General features: G+C 48.7%; 1 protein-coding gene across 1 annotated transcript in view; it reads right to left on the reverse strand.

Annotated features, from left to right (window-relative positions):
• Positions 1 to 18,791, reverse strand: part of Lrrc74a (leucine rich repeat containing 74A) — a 28,491-nt gene that overhangs the window by 3,778 nt on the left and 5,922 nt on the right. The window contains exons 3-11 of the mRNA XM_052738228.1: positions 18,023 to 18,195; positions 17,028 to 17,135; positions 16,293 to 16,389; positions 13,091 to 13,140; positions 12,539 to 12,620; positions 8,929 to 9,014; positions 8,202 to 8,396; positions 4,463 to 4,558; positions 264 to 410 (exon numbers count right to left, since the gene is read on the reverse strand). Of these exons, the coding sequence (XP_052594188.1) occupies positions 264 to 410; positions 4,463 to 4,558; positions 8,202 to 8,396; positions 8,929 to 9,014; positions 12,539 to 12,620; positions 13,091 to 13,140; positions 16,293 to 16,389; positions 17,028 to 17,135; positions 18,023 to 18,195 (1,034 nt within the window). The remainder of the gene's footprint in view (positions 1 to 263; positions 411 to 4,462; positions 4,559 to 8,201; positions 8,397 to 8,928; positions 9,015 to 12,538; positions 12,621 to 13,090; positions 13,141 to 16,292; positions 16,390 to 17,027; positions 17,136 to 18,022; positions 18,196 to 18,791) is intronic.

An 18,791-nucleotide genomic window follows, 5' to 3' on the forward strand; every position in this document is an offset into this window, starting at 1 on the left:
AAGGCAGGTCTCAGGTAGCAGACTCCATCCTGTGCCTTCACACCCCCCCCCCCAACCAGATCTCGGCTTTTCTCTCCTTTGGGGTAAGAAGCAGTGTCCAGTGACCCAGTATCCAAGGGCAATAGTTCAGGTCTCCACTGAAAGGAACCTTATTAGAAAGGATCACATTGACACTCAGGCAGAGCCAGTGCTGGGTGGGTGATTTGGGACCATGTGGCAGCTTCCTCCAGGGTTTTCTAAAGCTCTAAGGGGGAGGAGCTCACCTGGATCAGTTTCATGGGGTTGGTCCACAGAGAGGTGGTTCTCTTGCTGGAGAGACCCTGTAATCCCTTGTATACCACGTCCAGCTGGGGGTGAAGGGCACAGACCCCATCCAGGACTCTTACAAACTGCTCTGTTACCAGAACGTTCTGCAGCAGGGAGAGAGGGGCCACAGTGGAGGTAATGTCACTGTGCCATGTGCCTGCTGACTCGAGTACCCATCGCTCCCACTCAAGCCAAGTTCAGGAGCGTTGGTCCTTCTGGTTTGTTCTGCTTCTGAACTGGCGTGGGTTCTGGTGTTTTCTAGCGTGGGACTGACTTGTGTCGTGGGTTACTTTTTGAGGCAGGGTCTCATTCTGTAATCTAATATAGCCTTGGATGTCACCCAGGCTAGCCTTGGACTCATGGTGATTCTCCTGTTTTCATCTCTCAATGCTGAGATTACAGGCATGTGTCACTATGGCCAGTTTTATGGGGTGGTAGGCATGCAATCCAAGACTTTGTGCATGCTAGACAAGCAGCCTACCGAACTTGGCTACATCCTCATGGCTGTTCTGGTGTTATGGAGCTTGTGACTTGATTTGTAAGTTTCCCAGGGGTGTGTGTGTGTGTGTGTGTGTGTGTGTGTGTGTGTGTGTGTGTGTGTGTGTAGTGGTCTTACTCTGTAGCCTGGACTGGCCTTGAACTCACTAAGAAGCATGGGTCGGTTTTGAACTCATGGTGACCCTTCTGCCTTAGCCTCCTGAACACTGGGATTATAGGCATGTGTCAATCTGCTCAGATCTCCTAGGAGGTTTTGTTTAGATGTTTTCATTGTGTTTGGGTGGCTTGTTTGTAACATGCTACTGACTCCGCTCTTTTCTGAGACGATAACTTTAAGTGGCCCCATTTGATGGGCAGAGGCTGGTCTATACACAGATACCCTGGCCTGTCCACACCTATGTGAATGTTGTCCTTCAGAGCAGGTACCCAGGATCCCCAGTGCCAACCATCCTGCTATGGCTCACAGGGAACTAGAAACTCCTCTTTTGGAAGAAGTCAGAGCTGGCATCCAGGACATGGAGAGTGTATGTCGTTTGGAAGAGCGATCTAGCCTGTTCTCCATCAGCTAGATGACCCTCATCTTTCTTCAGGTATGGTTCTTAGTACGTTTTTGCCTTTTTAAAGGATTGAACTCATAAGGGCTGAAGGTTTTGCAGATACTCTGGTCTTAGGAGCATCTACAAAGCAGGAATTCCAGTACGTTTACAGTCATGGCGTCATCATTGACAAGAGGGTAGGACACTTGGTCCCCAGGGCAGTGTGAGTAGTGATGCAACCTTTCAGAGGCCTAGTGGGAGGAGCTTGGGTCACTGGGGACACTGCCCTCACAGGAACAGGTGTCATGCTCAGGGGACCTGTTAGTTCAAGAGGGAAAGGAGACTAAGTCCCCAGCTTCCTGTCTCTCCGTGTGGCATCCTTTCCTTTCCCTATGCAAGACCGCTGTGATGCCATCTTGTGTAAGGTAAGGTGATCAGAAGGGCCATCACCAGAGCTGGTTCCATGCTATGGGGTCATTCGGCCTCTGGAGTTGTAAATTAAACAGCAACCCTTCTTTATAACACCCTGGCTTCAATCATTTTGTCACAGTATCAGAAAAAGACAAACTGACTAACTCAGTCTATTGGCTCTGGCAGACTGGTTTAACGGCAGTTACGTCATGGCTCACGGACCCCTGTGTCGTCATCTAAGCCCTAAGCAGTGCATTTCTAAGGTTTCCTCAAGTGTACCAAGCCTGGAGCCATGCCCCCTGCCTGCAGGAGTCAGGTGGGCAAATGACTATGAAATCCGAATGTGGCTGAGACTCTGGGGCAGTGTGGGTTGGGGCTGAGGGGCTTCGTATCCAGGCACAGTCAAGGCAAGAGTACGAGTGTGGAGAGATGGGACCTCTGAGGAGAAAGACTCAGGAGCAGGAGGAGCAGGGAGGGGTGGGTGACGGAGCAAAGAGAAAGAAGAGTGAGCAGCAGTGGCTTCAAGTGGAGAAGCATTCAGCTTCAGATACTCAAAATATCATGGCTCAGGTAACTGCAAGCGTTAGGGGAAATCTTACAGAACATCACCGTGAAGCATTAGAGGAAGGAAGATGCTCTCACATCACTACCTTCACGGAACTAGAGAAGGAGGCGGGGCCTTGACTTTCTCCTAGGTGGTTCTCATTTGCTGTGGGTCCTGGGCAAATGACCCAATGGCTGTGCTTCAGGTTTCTTGTAGGTGACGTGGGAAATGAGGGAAAGGATGTGCTACAGATCGAGTTTGCACCCCCACCTTCAGGACGGTTAGTTGTTGTTTGTTTTGTTTTGTTTTTTTTTGAGACAGGGTTTCTCTATGTAGCCCTGGCTGTCCTGAAACTCACTCTGTAGACCAGGCTGGCCTCACACTCAGCGATCTGCCTGCCTCTGTCTCCCAAGTGCTGGGATTAAAGGCGTGCGCCACCACCGCCGGGCATCACGATGGTTAGTTTTAAATGTCGATTTGCCACAACCTGAGAATCGTTGGGGAAGAAGATCCGCAGGAGGGATTGGCTAGATCGGGTTGGCTTGTAGGCATGTTGGATTATCTTGATTGCCTTGACTGATGTGGGAAGACCCACAGACCATTGCCTGGATTGGGGACCTGGGCTGTATAAGGGTAGAGAGGGCTAGCCAAGCAATAGTCCTGCAAGCATGCTTGTACTCAGTTCTCTCTGCTCTTGACTATGGATGTGATGTGACTGGCTTCAGGCTCTTGACTCTGTGACTTGTCTGCTGTGATGGACTGTAACCTGGAATAAACTTCTCTTTCCTCGTTGGCTTTTCGTCAGGGTATTATACTATAGCAACAGAAATAAAACTGTCCCACACCCTCCAAGGGCACTTGAAGTCCCTTTTGCTTTTTTCTTTTTTTTCTCTTTTTCTTTTTTTTTTTGAGAGGGTCTCACTGTATAGCTCTGGCTGTTCTGGAACTCACTGTGTAGACCAGGCTGGCCTTGAACTCACAGAGATCCCCCTACCTCTGCCTCCAAAAGTGCTAGGATTAAAGGCACGTGCCACCACACCAAGTGGGTTTCAGGTCTTAACCCCGTAGATGTGACCCCATTTGGAAACAGGGTCTTCGCGAGAGATAAGCAAGTTAAAATGAAGCCGTTAGGGTGGGCCCTGATCTAATACGATGAAATCCTTACAAAAAGAGAAAAAGGGATTTTGCTTAGAGATGGTCGTGGACTCAAGGAAAATGCCATGAGAGGCTGAAGGCAGAGATTGGGGTGATAAGTCTGCAAGCCAAGGGGTGTCAATGACTGCCAGCAAGAGCAGAGGCTGGGAGAGAAGTCAGGGGCAGATTCCTTCTCAAGTCTGGAGAAGGAACCCAGCCACTTTACACCTAGATCTTGTATTTCTGGTCTCCAGAGCTGAGAGGCAATGCGTTTCTCCTGTATTAGCTACCTGGCTTGTGGTACTTTGGTGTAGCTGCTCTGGAAATGAACACAATACTCTATGAACCTCTTAGAGTAGTGTCTGAGGATCCAGCACCCTGAAATCACATTGGGACAAAAAGTACCAGTGCTCGAAAGTATAGGATGTTGTTAGTACCAGCTGCCATCCCTGTGATGATTTGGGCACGTCCCAGGCAGCAGGCTAGTTGGTTCACGTTCCTCCTTCAGGAAAGGATCACCTCTAAGTAGAGCTCTGAACACATTAGGCCACAAGTTGTGAAACAAAAATGCATTTGTGAGGTGGGTCCTAAAAATCCTGGGATTCTGACTGGGTATGTGGCACATGCCTTTAATCCCAGCACTCTGGCAGGCAGATTTCTGTGAGTTTGAGGCCAGCCTGGTCTATATAATAGCAAGTTCCAGGCCAGCCAAGGTTGAAAAAAAAATCCTGGGATTCTGGAACATTCTGGGACCCAGTCCATTTATTACCAAATTTGGTAGTGTATGAATTTTGTCCTGGGGTCCCCCTCCCCCATCTCTCTCTATGGCTTTTCCTTGTGAATACTCTTAGGTGCTCATGTCCTGGGTTCCCAGGATCGAGTACATTATTGCACATCGTGGTGATATTGACTGAAAGGTTACTCCCCTCACTCAGCCCCTTGCCTCTTGTGTGGGAGGGCCTGTGAGGGACACAGCTGGCAGATTGGTGACTGGCTTGTGCAGGGAGCAAATGGCCGGTATTTGATCACTTACAGAGATGTCAAGCTCTTCCATCCTGGATTTGGGGTTCCTCTTGATGGACAGGATAAGATGCACTGCCCCCTCCATACTCATCGGGTTCAGGAAAAGCTGTGGGGGAAGGGAACAGCAGGAGGAGCCTGAGATGGGGCAGGAGAGGCTGTGTTAGAGTGCAGCTTCACTTTCCCCATCGAATCACAACCTCTATGTTGCTCCTAGACTTCTCCACCTATTCCTGTTCGTTTGTCCCACCATACATCCTTCCATCTTTCCACCCACTACTCAGCACGCATGTGTCTATTCATTTACTCTACCCACCCGAAACCCATAAGCTCATCACTTTGTCCATCTATCACCTACCCATGCATCTACTCATCAAGTCACCTTACCTTCCATCCATCTACGCACTAATTAATCCATTTCACTATCCTTCCATTTGTCTACCCATCCACTCACCAGTCTCTCTTATCATCCATCCACCCACCCATCCATCCGTCCATCATCCACTCATCCATCCATCCTTCCATCATCCTTCCATCATCCACTCATCTGTCCATCTATTCATCCATCTACTCATCCATCCATCCACCCATCCATCCGTCCACTCATCTATCTACTCATCCATTCATGCATCATCATCCACTCATCCACCCATTCCTCCATCCTCCATTCATCCATCCATCCATCCGTCTATCTTACCTTACTACCCATCCATCCACTCATCTATCCATCTACTCATCCATCCATCCTTCCATCATCCACTCATCGACCCACTCATCCATTCATCCACTCATCCATCCATCCACCAACCTACACGTCAACCCATCTCACCCTTCACCCACCCAACACATCCATCCTCCAACAAATATTTATCGAGGCCTGCTGTGTATTAGCCAGTGAGCTAAGCCCAGGTAGACATGGCAAGGGCTCTGTCTTCAGGTGACATTACTCTAGCTGGAGAAGACAGGCAGATAAGTAAATGGCATCAGATATGTGAGGACAGCAGTGACAGAGGGGACGCGTTCATACTGTAGGAGCAAAGAAAGGAGGGTCCATCATGGGTAGGGCACCCTTGAGCAAAGCCTTGCTGGGATGGGGGGAATTAATCATATCTGAAGGGGGATCAGGAGCAGAGTGGGGGAAAGATTCACCGAAGAAGAAAAGAGCAGGCAAGGGTGAAGGTGCGCTGGAGGGAACAGCATTGGGGGGTGGGTGCGTGTTGGACATGCTCCGTAAGCAGGAACAGAGAGGAGGAGGCAACACAGCCAGGAAAGGTCACGGCATGGTGGACCTTGTGGGATTGGCTTAGGTTAGTACCGCAAGGGTGCCGAGAGCCACGGAAGCATGGATGGAGATTAGGAAGAGCGAGTGTGGAGGCAGCTGGCCTTGGCTTTGACTCCCTGGCCTCTTTGTACCCATGGAGGAGCTGTTCCAAGGGTCCCGACCTAATAATCCAGCCAAAGCATTCAAAAAGGTGCCCAGTGCATGGCAAGCAGTGCATGGGTGGTGGCTGTTGCTGTGGGAGGCCACTTCAGGTGGTTGTATTAGGAGGGAGGCCATGGGGTTTACAGGGCATTTACTGTGTGCTGGTTTCCCAGACTCTGATGTTCTCCGGTGAGAAAAATCCGGTGCTTGTGCGGCTCGGCACCTGAACTTTGTGGGACTCATTTCCCAGGGAGATTTCTTAGTTTCCCAAGACGGGGGACCAAGGGGGTATGAGTGTGGAGGACAGTAGATACTTCCTTTGGGAATTTCCTTTTCTACTTTTTTCTTTTATTTAAAACATTAAAAAAATGATTTGTGTGTGTGTGTTCACAGAGACTGGGAGCTTCAGAACCCCTGGAGCTGGAGTTACAGGTGATTATGAGCCACCCGACATGGGTGCTGGGAATTGAGCCCAGGTCTTCTGAAAGAGCAGTGTGTGCTCTTAACCACTGAGCCATCTCTCCAGTTCCACTTTAAACATCTTTTAAAATTTAAAATTCATTTGTTACCTATGACCAACCACTGTGGAAGATTAGAAGTTGAAAACATGTTTGGAATCACCTAATTCCAATAGACAGAGGCAACCATTGTCCATCTGTGTGAGATGGCCTCTCTTAGTCTTAAAAAAAAAAGGATATGTTTTAAAACTGTGTGTATTTATTAGTGTGTGTGTACGTGTGTGCGTCCATGTGTGCCATGACGCGCATGTGGAGGTCAGAGGACAGTTCGCGGGAGTCGTTTTTTCCCCCCTTCTAATGTGGTTCTGGGGATTGAACTCAGGTCATTAGGCCTGGCAGCCAGTGCCTTTACCCACTGAACCATCTTGCCAGCCTTACTTCTTAGTCGATGGAACCTTTCAAAAAGTTCAGGTTCTTACAGCAATCCTTGGCTCCACTGGACCTTAACGCTGAGTTACTCGCAGCCTGGACCACCTCTCTGAGTTGAGTGGTCCCATTCCACCCCAGCTGGGAAGTCTAGTTTTCCTTCTAGATGTCCAGTCTGGTTCTATTGGCCGTTATCGTACTTCCTCTTCCAGAATCTGGCTTCTCCTTGTCCTCTTCACGGCCCCTCAGACAGCCATTCCCCCTCCATCATCAAGGATCCCAATACCCGACATGCCTCCATCATCCTCTTGGGTTTGGGGGTGGTTAGAATGGCCTCAGAGAGCCAGATCCAAGCGGCCACCCTCTTCATAGTGACGTGGTCTGAATGAGTCACTTAGCCTCTGTTTTCCCATCTGGACAGTGGAGCTGGCAGAGATACCTGGCCACACTGGGCAACGACTAATGAATTATTGTATCATCAGATTCAGGGTGTGGCTTGAGAGAGCCCAGAGAGAGGACCTTGGTCCTTGACCAAGTTCTCTTGCGTCTGTTTTTTTTTTTCCAACTCTCCAATGGCTTGTGTCATATTAGTCTCCACAAGTAAGCTAATTGACAATGAAATATTAATCCATCCATCCACTCACTTACTCCAGATTCACCGGGTGTCCAGCACCATGCTGGGTATGAAGGGTATGATCATGGCCAAACTGAACATCCTTGTCCGTAGGAAGATTTCCCATTCAAATGAGGGGTATAGTTAGGAATCATAGTACAGAGTTCTGCAGGGAGGGGAAAGCAGAGTGCTGGCAGCGGTCCCCTAACTCAGGAGGTCGCAGGCTGTCGTGGATTCTTGTGTGCCGTGCTCTGCAGCAGAGCAGGCATGGGCGTGGCTGGCGCTAAGAAGGAGAGGAAGAGACAGGCGGCCAGGGGAGCCATGAAGAGCAGGGGTGAGCTGAGGCTGCAGAGGCTCATGGGGATCAGAGGAATGCCAGAAACCACTGGGACCTAGGATTAATATCCCCAAAGCATAAAAAGGCCTTAGTGTGAAGAAAATCCAAAGAGAGACCCAGATGGTATGAGGGGGGACCTGTGTAGAAGCATACGTATCACCAGAGAGCTGGGGCAGCCCTGGGTGTATAGCAAGGGCGCCGTGTACACATGGAAGTACAGTGTGTGTGTGTGTGTGTGTGTGTGTGTGTGTGTGTGTGTGTGTGTGAAAGAGAGAGAGATGATTCTCCCCAGCATTATCCAGTCCACTTCTACTACCCTGCTTCCCTACAACGCAGACAGATGGATCACACACATACAAATAAATATATGTACACACACACACACACACACACACACACACACACACACACACACACACTCATGGACACACAGGCAGACACACGTGGCATACAGACACAGACATGCATACCAAGGTGCCAGCTCAGCGAGTCTACCTTCATCACTTGGAGGCTTTCATTGACCTCCAGGCCCTTGCTGATTCTGGAGGCTCCCTCATTGGTGATGCCATTTCCACTGACATCTATGTAGACTAGACAGCTGTTGAGTCTGAGGACGTCCGCCAGGGCCTGAGCTCCTTCGTTCCCGAAGCCGTTCATGGAGACATCCAGTTTCTTCAGGGTCACGTTAGACTCCAGGGGAGGGGAACAGCACCAGCATCAAGGTGGAGTGAGACTCACCCAGGAAAATGCCTTGACTGCCAGCCCAGCCCCAGGCCTCACCCCCACCCTCATCCTAACCGATCTAAACCTTTATCTTTACCCTAACACACTCCGCCCTTACCGTCATCCCCCACAACTCTCAACCCATCCTGTCCCAGCCTAACCCTCACTCTCACCTTCCCTCTCCCCCCTCCTCCCCCAGAGCTCAGTGGTTTTCTCTAGAGACAGATGTACACAATCATTCCCGTTCCCTCCAGATGGGGCTCGATCTCAGGTCCTCTCGAGACCGTCTCTCTGCCCTTTAGCTGAACTATACTCTGAAGGCATCCCTAGAGACGGTACTCAGGCCTCAGTAGGGAGGATTTATAAACTAGAAGGGCACATCCAGGGATCGTGGAAGGAACCCCAACAACTCAGAAGACACTTGGTGAGAGCTCTGCACACCCGAATCCGTGGTGACCTCAAGGAAGCGGTTGAACTCACCTCTTAGAGCGTGACTTACCCGGAGACCGTTACACAGGGCCAAAGCTGCCCGAGTGTGGAAGTGATTCCAGCTCAGGTTCAGCGACTGGAGCCCTACGTTGAGGGCTGGGAAGAACAGAGACTCAGCTCAGCATCTCCCACATCGCCAAGACCCAGCCTCAGACCCACAGCACTGGAGATGGGTAGGCAAGCTAGAACACTCAGCTGACAACTTAACATTTAAAAAAAATTTTAATTAAAAAAATTTTTTATGTGCATTGGTATTTTGCCATGGGTGGCGGGTCCCCTGGAACTGAAATGACAGACAGTTGTGAGATGCCATGTGGGTGCTGGGAATTGAACCTGGGTCTTCTGGAACAGCAGTCAGTACTCTTAACCACTGAAGCCATCTCTCCAGCCCCGCCCCCGCCTTTTTTAATTTTAAAGACAGAGTCTCACTATATAACGCTGGCTGGCCTGGAGCTCACAGAAATCCATCCATGCCTCCCAAGTGCTGGGATTAAAGTTGTATGCCACCATGCCTGGCCAGGTGATAATTCTCAGTAAATTACTTAGACACAAGATTGAAAGATGACCTTTAATTCTGGGAAAAAATGACTTAAAACAGTCCCACTTTTCTATTAAAGAGGGCAAGTGGCGTGATCCAGCTGGTCAAGAGGTGACCACAGATGTTTTCTCACGAAGAGGTGTGCACTCTGAGACGCCACCTAAGAAGACAGCACAGAGTGTGGAAGGACTCCATCATAGATGTTTACCCTGCTGTCACAAATACAGGGACATATATCTTGAGTGTTCGTCTGGGACCCTGAAGGGCGTGACTCAATTGACAGAGTGCTTGCCTAGCAGGGGTGAGGCTTTGGGGTTGATCTCCAGAACCACGTTAATTGGACATGGTGGTGTATGCCTGTAATCTTAGCACTTAGAGGATAGAGTCAGGAAAACCAGAAATTCAAGGTCATCCTCAGATATATAGCAACTTCTAGGCCGGCTATATAAGACTCTGTCTCTGAGAGATAGATAGATAGATAGATAGATAGATAGATAGATAGATAGATAGATAGATAGAAAGAGACTGAGACTTGAGGATATGATTATCCAAAGATGGAAGTTATAGTTAGGGGTCAAGATTTGCACAGAAAACACACTTTTAAAATTTATTCATGGGGGGCTGGAGAGATTGCTAAGTGTACTAGCAATCTCTAGATTGTTAAGTGTACTAGCTGTTTTTCCAGCACTCACATGGCAGCTCACAAATGTTTGTTACTCCACTTCCAGGGGATCTGACACCTTCACACCGACATCTATGCAGGCTAAACACCAATGCACATAAAAAATAAATAAAATTTATTTGTGGTTTAGACAGGGTCTCGGCATATAGCCATTACATGGCCGAGAACTGGCTGTGTAATTGTGGCGGTCTTCTTGCCTCTGCATCATGCCCAGCTCACGCATGCACGGTTGTGAGCCACCACGTGGGTGTAAGCAGTTGAGCCTGAGTCCTCTGCAAGAGGATGTGTTCTTAACCTCCAAGCCTGCTCTCCAACCCGGACCCACAGCTTTCTAGTCTCAGTCTCCCAAGCAGGCAGTACTGACTACAGGCCCACGCCACCATGCCTAGAGATCGACAGGGCCTGTCACCTCCAAGCTGGCTTGGAGCCTACTGGGTAGATCAAGCCTTAACCTCTTGAGGGTCCTCTGGACTCAGCCCCTAGGGCACCCGGCCTACATTGCCTGGTGGCACGAATCCTTGTGTTGACACAAATGCTGTGTGTGCTCCCTTGTTGCCTGCTTGTCTTTAAAGGTGCTCTTGGGTGCCAGGTGTGGTAGTGCACGCCTTTGATCCCTGAATTTGAGAGGTGGAGGCAGGAAGAGCAGGAGTTCGAGGCCAACCTTAGCTATATGAAATCTTGTCTCAAACAAACAAATAAGCAAACAACAATACTCCAAATTAAAACAGTAGAGCTGTGTGTGGAGGCACAGCTTCCAGTACTCGGAAGTCAGAGGCAGGCAGTCCTCTGTGAGTTCAAGACCAGCCTGATCTACATAGCAAGTTTCAGGACAGCCAGGACTACCTAGAGAGACCCTGTCTCAAAAATCACAATAAGAAAATTTCCCAAAAGATCTTCTTTGTCATCTTTTATCATGTATATGTTTTAAATATATTTCTATCAAATATGTGAATAGTTTAAGGTGCAGTTTATGTTATGTGACATGTAGTAATCCTGATCTTCCCAACACCAACCAGCTACTTTTTAAAAAAAGATATTTATTTAGTTTATTTTTTATGAATGTAATTTAAAAAATTTTTATTAGACTTACTCGTTTTTGTTTATGTACGAGTGTTTTGCCTGCATGTATGTATGTGTACCACATGCACGCCTGGTGCCTGTGGAGGTCTGAAGAGGGCATTGAGTTCCACAGAAGTGGAGTTACAGATAGCTGTTAATCACCATGTGGGTGCTGGGAGTCCGACTTGGGGCCTCTGCAAGAACAGCAAGCAAGTGCTCTTAACTGCTGAGCTATTTCTCTAGCCCTGAGCTTTATTTTATGTTTATCCGTGTGTGTGCGTGCGTGCGTGCGTGCGTGCGTGCGTGCGTGTGTGTGTGTGTGTGTGTGTGTGTGTGTGTGTGTGTATGCTGTGTGTGTGGCTGCCCAAGGAGGCCAGAAGAAAGTGTTGATCTTCGGGAGTTGGAGTTACATGGGCTTGTGAGCCGCCTGATTTGGGTGCTGGGAACAGAACTCTGGTCCTCTGCAAGAGCAGCAAGCAGTCTTAACTGCTGAGCCATCTCTCCAGCCCTCATGCCAGCTGCTTTTCTTTTTTTTCTTTTCTTTCTTTCTTTCTTTTTTTTTTTTTTTTTTTTGGTTTTTCAAGACAACGTTTCTCTGTGTAGCTTTGCGCCTTTCCTGAATCTCGCTCGCTGGCCTCAAACTCACAGAGATCCGCCTGGCTCTGCCTCCCGAGTGCTGGGATTAAAGGCGTGCACCACCGCCGCCCGGCACAAGCTGCTTTTCTACAAGATCTCATCACTGGCAAGTTTCGCTTCTCACATCCAGATGTTGGCTTTGCTGTATTATTTTGAGCATGATTTACACCACTTTTATAATGGGGACACTCAGGACACATACCTATGATCCAAACACTTGGGAGGTAGAAGCAGAAGGACCTCAAATTCAAGGCCAGTCTGGGATTCAATAACAATGAGACACTGTTTCAAAACAAAACAAAACAAAATAAACCCACCAATAAGCTGAAGAACAAAAACAGGCAGCAGAAACAAAACACAAATCAAAAGAGGAACTACCAAAACAAACCCCACAAAGGAAACATTGAAGGCTCTTAGTAAGAAAGGGAAAGGGATTGGAGAGATGGCTCAGTGGTTAAGAGTACTGGGTGCTCTGCCAGAGGACCTGGGTTCAATTCCTGGCACCAATATGGTGGTTCACAACTGTCTAACTCTAGTTCCAGGGAATCCAGTGCCCCATCTGGCCTCCACAGGCATTAGACACACTCGTGATTCACCTACATACATGCAGGCAAAATGCCCATACACGTAAAGGGAGAGCTGGAAGTGGTCTTCTCCCCAGCCCCTCCTCCCAGTTCCTCTCCCCTTCCCTCCATGGGGACGTACCTAGCATCTGTCCCAGGTACTCCCCTCCTACATCAGAGAATTGGTTGTGGCTGAGGTTCAGTGACCGAATTCGGTAATTGGACTAAAGGAACAAATTGTAGAGAGGTTAATTTTCTTCCACTTACTTATCTTGAGACAGGAGATTACTATGTAGTTAGTACAGGCTGGTCTTGAACTCTCCATCCTTCTCCCTCAGCCTCCTGAGTTCTGGGATTACAAACATGGGCCGACATGCCCAAACAAGAGGTTATTTTTGTCTTTTGATCACATAGCTTTCAGTCAACCTTGAGGCAGAAGGAAAGAGGACTCCGGGTACCTGAAGTTGGGTGGGCTAGGGTTCTTAAGCAAATGATTTCCTATACATTTTTTTTTTTTACCTTAACTATTAATGGTTTCTTGGAGAATTATTGTTACCCAGATAGCTCTACGACTTGCTGACGTTTTTGCAGGGAACAAACATATATTAGTTTCCCAAACCACGCAAGTGTCTTTGCCCAGAGTGTTTCTCAGGTCACCCAGAATTCCCAAGGGACATTCTCACATGCTCCTTACCGACAGGGCTTGGCATAAAAGTGCAGCAGATTCTTCCTTGAAGTTGTTTCCTGAAGTGAGGATGCTTCATTAGCAACACACTCCAGACTATCCATGCTCCCTTGCCCTCCCCACACATACACGAGATGAAGCGCTTAAAGCCAATAGGTAGACACAAGGAATGGAGGAGACTGTTGACCGTCTCCTTCCTCCTCTCTGGCATCAAATCTGAATATCCTTAGTGTAGTAAGAATGCCTAACATTCGGACTGGAGAGACGGCTCAGCGGTTAAGAGCGCTGACTGTTCTCCCAGAGGACCCAGGTTCATTTCCCAGTATGGCAGCTCACAGCCATCTGTAGCTCTGGTTCCAGGGGACCCAACGCCCTCTCCTGGCCTCCATGGGCACCAGGCACACATGTGGTGCACACACACACATGCAGGCAAAACACTCCACACACAAAAGTTAAAAAAAAAAAAAAGTTTTAACAGTCATAGCAGCCCCATCTAGCAGCTGACGTTTCATAGAAGAGGAAATAAATGACGTGACAACCATCTGAAAACACGATCTCAACGTCACTGTGAATTGCTGCTGGTGATTAGTGCATTTGAACGTCCCAGCTTGGTGCGCTGGGCACTTGGGACCGTAATCCGCTGTCTTCAGAATCACCGGCTAAGCTGAATTCTGCGGCTGTTCTTGGCTCGTGCATGAGAAGGACGAGGTTAACTGAACAAAAGGGGGGACAGGTGTCGAAGCTGGGATTCTGATCCATGCACGGTGACCTCAACCACCTACGCATTTAACCGTTTGGTTCACAGATACCTTGGTTAATACCCTACTGGAGTAGAATAGGGAGGTAGAGAGTCCGTTGGTGGAACTGTAACTGGCTCTAGGCTTTTTAAGGGGAAACACAGAAGTTACATTTGGATTTTTTTTTTTTTTTTTTGGTTTTTCGAGACAGGGTTTCTCTGTGTAGCTTTGTGCCTTTCCTGGGACTCACTTGGTAGCCCAGGCTGGCCTCGAACTCACAGAGATCCGCCTGGCTCTGCCTCCCGAGTGCTGGGATTAAAGGCGTGCGCCACCACCGCTCGGCTCATTTGGATTTTTTTTTTACAAAGGTGGCTACATCCACTCATTACACCCTAGGGCGTCCATCTAGATACACTGGAACATGTGCCCAAAAGATGTGCATGCAAGAAAGTCCTTGGAAACATTAATGGAGAGGGTGGGACACTGAGCAGGACCTATCACTGTCCCTTCAGTCCACTGGTGTTTATAAAATATGCGGTCTCCCTGCAACATGGAGTACTATTCAGAGAATAAGTCTAGTTGTTCTATCAAGGAGGAAAACACACTCAGAGGGAAACAAGTGAAACTGAAGAGGAATACCCGATGTATGAGAGAGTTTCTATTAACAATAAGCATTCTAGTTCCTTTTCTGGATACTAAGATGTGGATGTTTTAAGACACTTCTTCGTATCTCAAAGGATGTTTTTTCATTGACAAATTCAGGTGTGGAATTCTTTTCTAAATTTTATTTTGTTATTTTGTATGTGTATGTGATTATGTGTACATGTGTGCATGTGTGTGTGTGTGTGTGCGCGCGCGCACGTGCACATGCCCCTCTATCTGTGTGTGTGGGTGGGTGGAGGCCAGAGGTTGATATCAGGTGTCTTCCTCAGGCGCTCTCCACCTAGTTTTTTGAGACAGGGCCTCGCTCTGAGCCTGGAGCTCACTGATTTGACTAAACTGACCAGCAAGCTTCCGGGATCCTCCTGCCTCTGCCTCCCAGCTGGAGGGCCACACCATCGGGCCAGCTCTCCACACGGGTTCTGGAGGTGCAAACTCAGGCACTTCCCCACTAAGCCATCTCCCCAGCTCCTGGTGTCTATTTCCTTTCATTGAGCTCCTTTCGGACTGACTGCACTTTCTGGATCTGAGACTTCAGGAAACACGCCAGCGATTTTTGTTGAAATATTCCTGCTTATTCATTCTCTTCTTCTGGAACGCCTACCAGCTATGCTGGATCTGCTCAGTCTTTCATATTCTTTTATCTACATGTTTATTTCCTGTAATGCAAAGATAAAATATCCTTTTCACTACTTCAAGTCACCTACATCTAATATGCTATTGAATTTATTCACCAATGTCTTTTTTAAAAACAATCTCTGTGTGTGTGTGTGTGTGTGTGTGTGTGTGTGTGTGTGTGTGTGTGTGTGTGTTTATGGATGACTTCCTCTATTACCCTGTGCCTATTTTCTGAGTTAGCATCTCTCACAGATCCTCGGGTCTGCTCATCTCTTGCCCTCCCCTGATCTGGAGTGACAGACGTACACCACTTGTACCTAGCTTTCACACAGGTGGTGCGGATCTGAACTCAGGTCCTCATGCTTTCTCAGCAGGTGTTTTATCCACTGAGTCATCTCCTGATCTTGAGATTTTTCTTCCACAAGGTCACAGTGTTTTACCACAGAAACAGAAAAGTAGTGAACACATTGTCTGTGTCTGAGAGTTCTATTTTCTGAAACTGCAAGTGTCCACTTTTTAGGGTTTTTTTTCTCTGTCAGTTTCACAGTTTTGGACCACCTGCATCAAAACGGATCTATGGGAATCCCAAGCCAACCGGGCAAAGAGTTGTCCTCCAAAGAGGTCCTACTGTTCAGCATCGGACCACTCTCTATACTCATTTCTTGGCTTAGAAGTTCCAGAGCCCCGCAGACAGCATGCATCTGCAAACCCAAGTGAGGGCGTGTCTGGGTACTAGAGTTTCCAAGGGACCCTGTTCCCCCAATAACGGATGGGGCATCACTCATTTCAAGGTAGACAGGCAGTAATCACGTGGTTAACAGACATTAAGACAGCTGGAGAAAGAGGACAGAGCGTAATGGTGATAGATAGGACATTGCTGTCGTGCTAGGAGTCAGAGAAGTCCCTTTCAAAGATGATGTGGGAGTGAAGGTGTGAAGTGACAGAGTAAGGCTCACGAGCCAGGCAGACCCCAGAAGGTGGAGATGTCCAAGCCAAGAATACTGCAAAGAGAGCTTGTTTGGGAAAACAGGATGTTGGTGTGGCCCTGGAGGGACAAGGCTGCCTGGTCCAGCAAGGGGAAGATGCAGCGTGCTGTTCTGAGATCCTCTGCTCTCCTGAGATCCTCTGCTCTCCTCTCCCTGTGTTCTCAGCATCGTCCTCCTCCCTTCCCCTCCCCTCCCCTCCCGTGGGCTCACCTGAAAGTTTCAGTTTCCAGAGCGAGGAGTTGTTTTCCTGGAGGAAATCTGAGATGATCCTGGCTCCGTCTATACCAAGGTCGTTGTCAGACACGTTCTGAGAGGTAAGAGCACACACATGCAGGAAAGAATAGCACAAAAAAGGCCCTCAAAAACAAGGGGGTGGGGGCTGGTCAGGGGACGAGTGAGGGGGTGAGATGGGGTAAAAGGCTTAGGATTGAGGTAATGCGAAAGACAGAGAGATGGGAGGCAAGGAAGCTTGTTCCCAATCTGGCTTCCTTTATGTCTCCCATGGAATCTCATTTTTCTCCAATATTGTCTTTAATGACACCTGACTCCCTCAGTTTAGCCCTGGTATTTCAGATAAGCCTATCAGTTGTTTGTTTTGAAGCCCGAGGCAGTATTCATTTGGAGGATTTGAAAATGAGCCACCTCACCAGGTCCCCGCTTTCCGAAGAAGAAGAAAGCATGGGTAAACCATTCCATTTCGGGACTTGTAAGGAGCCGCCAGAAATGGCTCTTCAGGTTTTCCCACAGCCACAGGGTACAGTGCCTGAGCCAGCCTTTGATACCTGGCCCTTCTCTGAGAAGTTGTGTCTAGAGAGGAGGATGGCACCGACCAGTTAGAGATAGCCCAAAGATGACCTGGGCCTGGGCTGGGGGGCTCTGGCTTGGCTTGAGTGGTTCTGAGTCCCCAGGAGTGCCAGGAGGAGCTGGTGGAGGAGGGCGCCCTACCAGCTCCTGTAGGTAGTAGTTCTCCTGCAGCATCTCCATCAGACTCAGGATGCCCTCGTCCATGATGGAGTTGTCTTCCAGCTCCAGTTTGAGGATCGTCGTGTTGGACTTTGACCGTCACCGTGGGAGAGGAAGAAAGACAAGGACGTGTTTAGTGACTAAGGTGGTTCTCTGTCCACTCTGCTCCAGAGCTTGGTTTCTCTCTAGAACATCCCAGGCACGTGAACATCCCAGGGTGCTGTGTTGGAGGCCTGGTCCCCAGTGTGGCCATGTGGAAGAGTTCCTGAGACCGTGGCGCTGTTGGTAATGTGCTTGCCAGGCAAGCATGAGGATCTGAGTTCAAATCCTCAGCACCAGCATTACGTAAAGGTGCATGCCTGTAATCCTAGCGCTGGGAAGGTGGAGACTGGAGGACCCTGAGGCTTGCTGGCCAGCCAGTCAAGCTGAATCAGTGAGTGCCATGTTCGGTGAGAGATCCTGAATATGATGGAGAGCAATATAGGAAGTCACCTGACATCACCCCCCCCCCCTTCTCTGTGAAGAATTCAAGGTCAAGTCCTTGTTTGGTCATGGCAAGCCAAGAGATAATATTATTCATGTGGAAAAATGTGATTTACTCTGCAATATGATTTCTAAAAATGATAATGTGCAAGGCAGACATTGAATGGAATGGCTCAGTAGTGGCTCCATGTACGGCCAAGTTCAGCTTTGGAATGGAGATCCAGGCCTACATTTTGTACTTGCAGTAACTCTTGGGCCTGGTTCTAGTCCATACAGGCTGGCTGATGCCTTGTTTCCCAACTAGGAAAGGCCACAGTCTTCAAAGTACAGCCTCTTCCATGAGCTAACAGGGAAAACAATGGCCAATGACTGAGAAAGGACCAGGGTAAGTTGCTCTTTAGACACCAAAGAGAGCACCCTCTAAATGTCAAACTAACCACCCTGTTAAGCCTCTTCCACCAGGTCAGATGTGTTCCGTTGGCCAGCATGCTCACCACCAGAGTTATAGCGATGGCCTTGGTGCCCTTGGGGCCCAGCCCATGATGGTTGAGGTTCATGTAGGGCTCCTCCATGTTCCGGATGAAGTAGGAGGCGGGCACTACGCCTACTAGTTTGCAGGCCTCCAGGTACAGCTCCTTCTGTCCGATGGTGAAGAATTTCTCTGTGTCTGTATAGAAAGCCAGAATGAAATGAGGGTTCTCTTCCAGTCTGCCTCAGCCCCAATCGCCCCGGGGGAGGTACTCTTCCGCTTGGGCTTTCCTCTGCCTGGGATCTGCCCTTGTGGGTCTGTGCTGTAGAACTCAGCTTTTCCAGCTGTGGATGATGATGTGTATACAGGAGAGTGTGACCAAATGTGGTGGGCACAAGAAACTGGCCACAGTAAAATGTTTCTGAAGGTGTGATGACCGCAGATTAATTGACAGTCACACATGAGATGAATCCAGTGTGTTTCCAGATGTGCTCGTCCATGTGGCATCTTGTGTCTTCACCACAGGCTTCACTCTGAACACAGCATGCACACTGAGCACTTTACACGCTGTGGCACTACACAACACCACAGCTACCAAAACACCTGGGCTGCGACTCCAGATTCTTGTATATTATGAATGGCAGTTTTTTTTTTTCTGCGCATACAATGTTCCCCTCTTGTAGAAACATGGTTTAGTCAGGCAGTGGTGGCACATGTCTTTAATCCCAGCACTGGGGTGGCAGAGGCAGGAGGATCTCTGAGTTTGGGGCCAGTCTGAACTATAGAGTGAGTTG

The sequence above is a fragment of the Peromyscus californicus genome, unplaced genomic scaffold, assembly GCF_007827085.1.
Source record: "Peromyscus californicus insignis strain IS unplaced genomic scaffold, ASM782708v3 Scaffold_15__1_contigs__length_86483966, whole genome shotgun sequence".
Taxonomy (NCBI): Eukaryota; Metazoa; Chordata; class Mammalia; order Rodentia; family Cricetidae; genus Peromyscus; species Peromyscus californicus.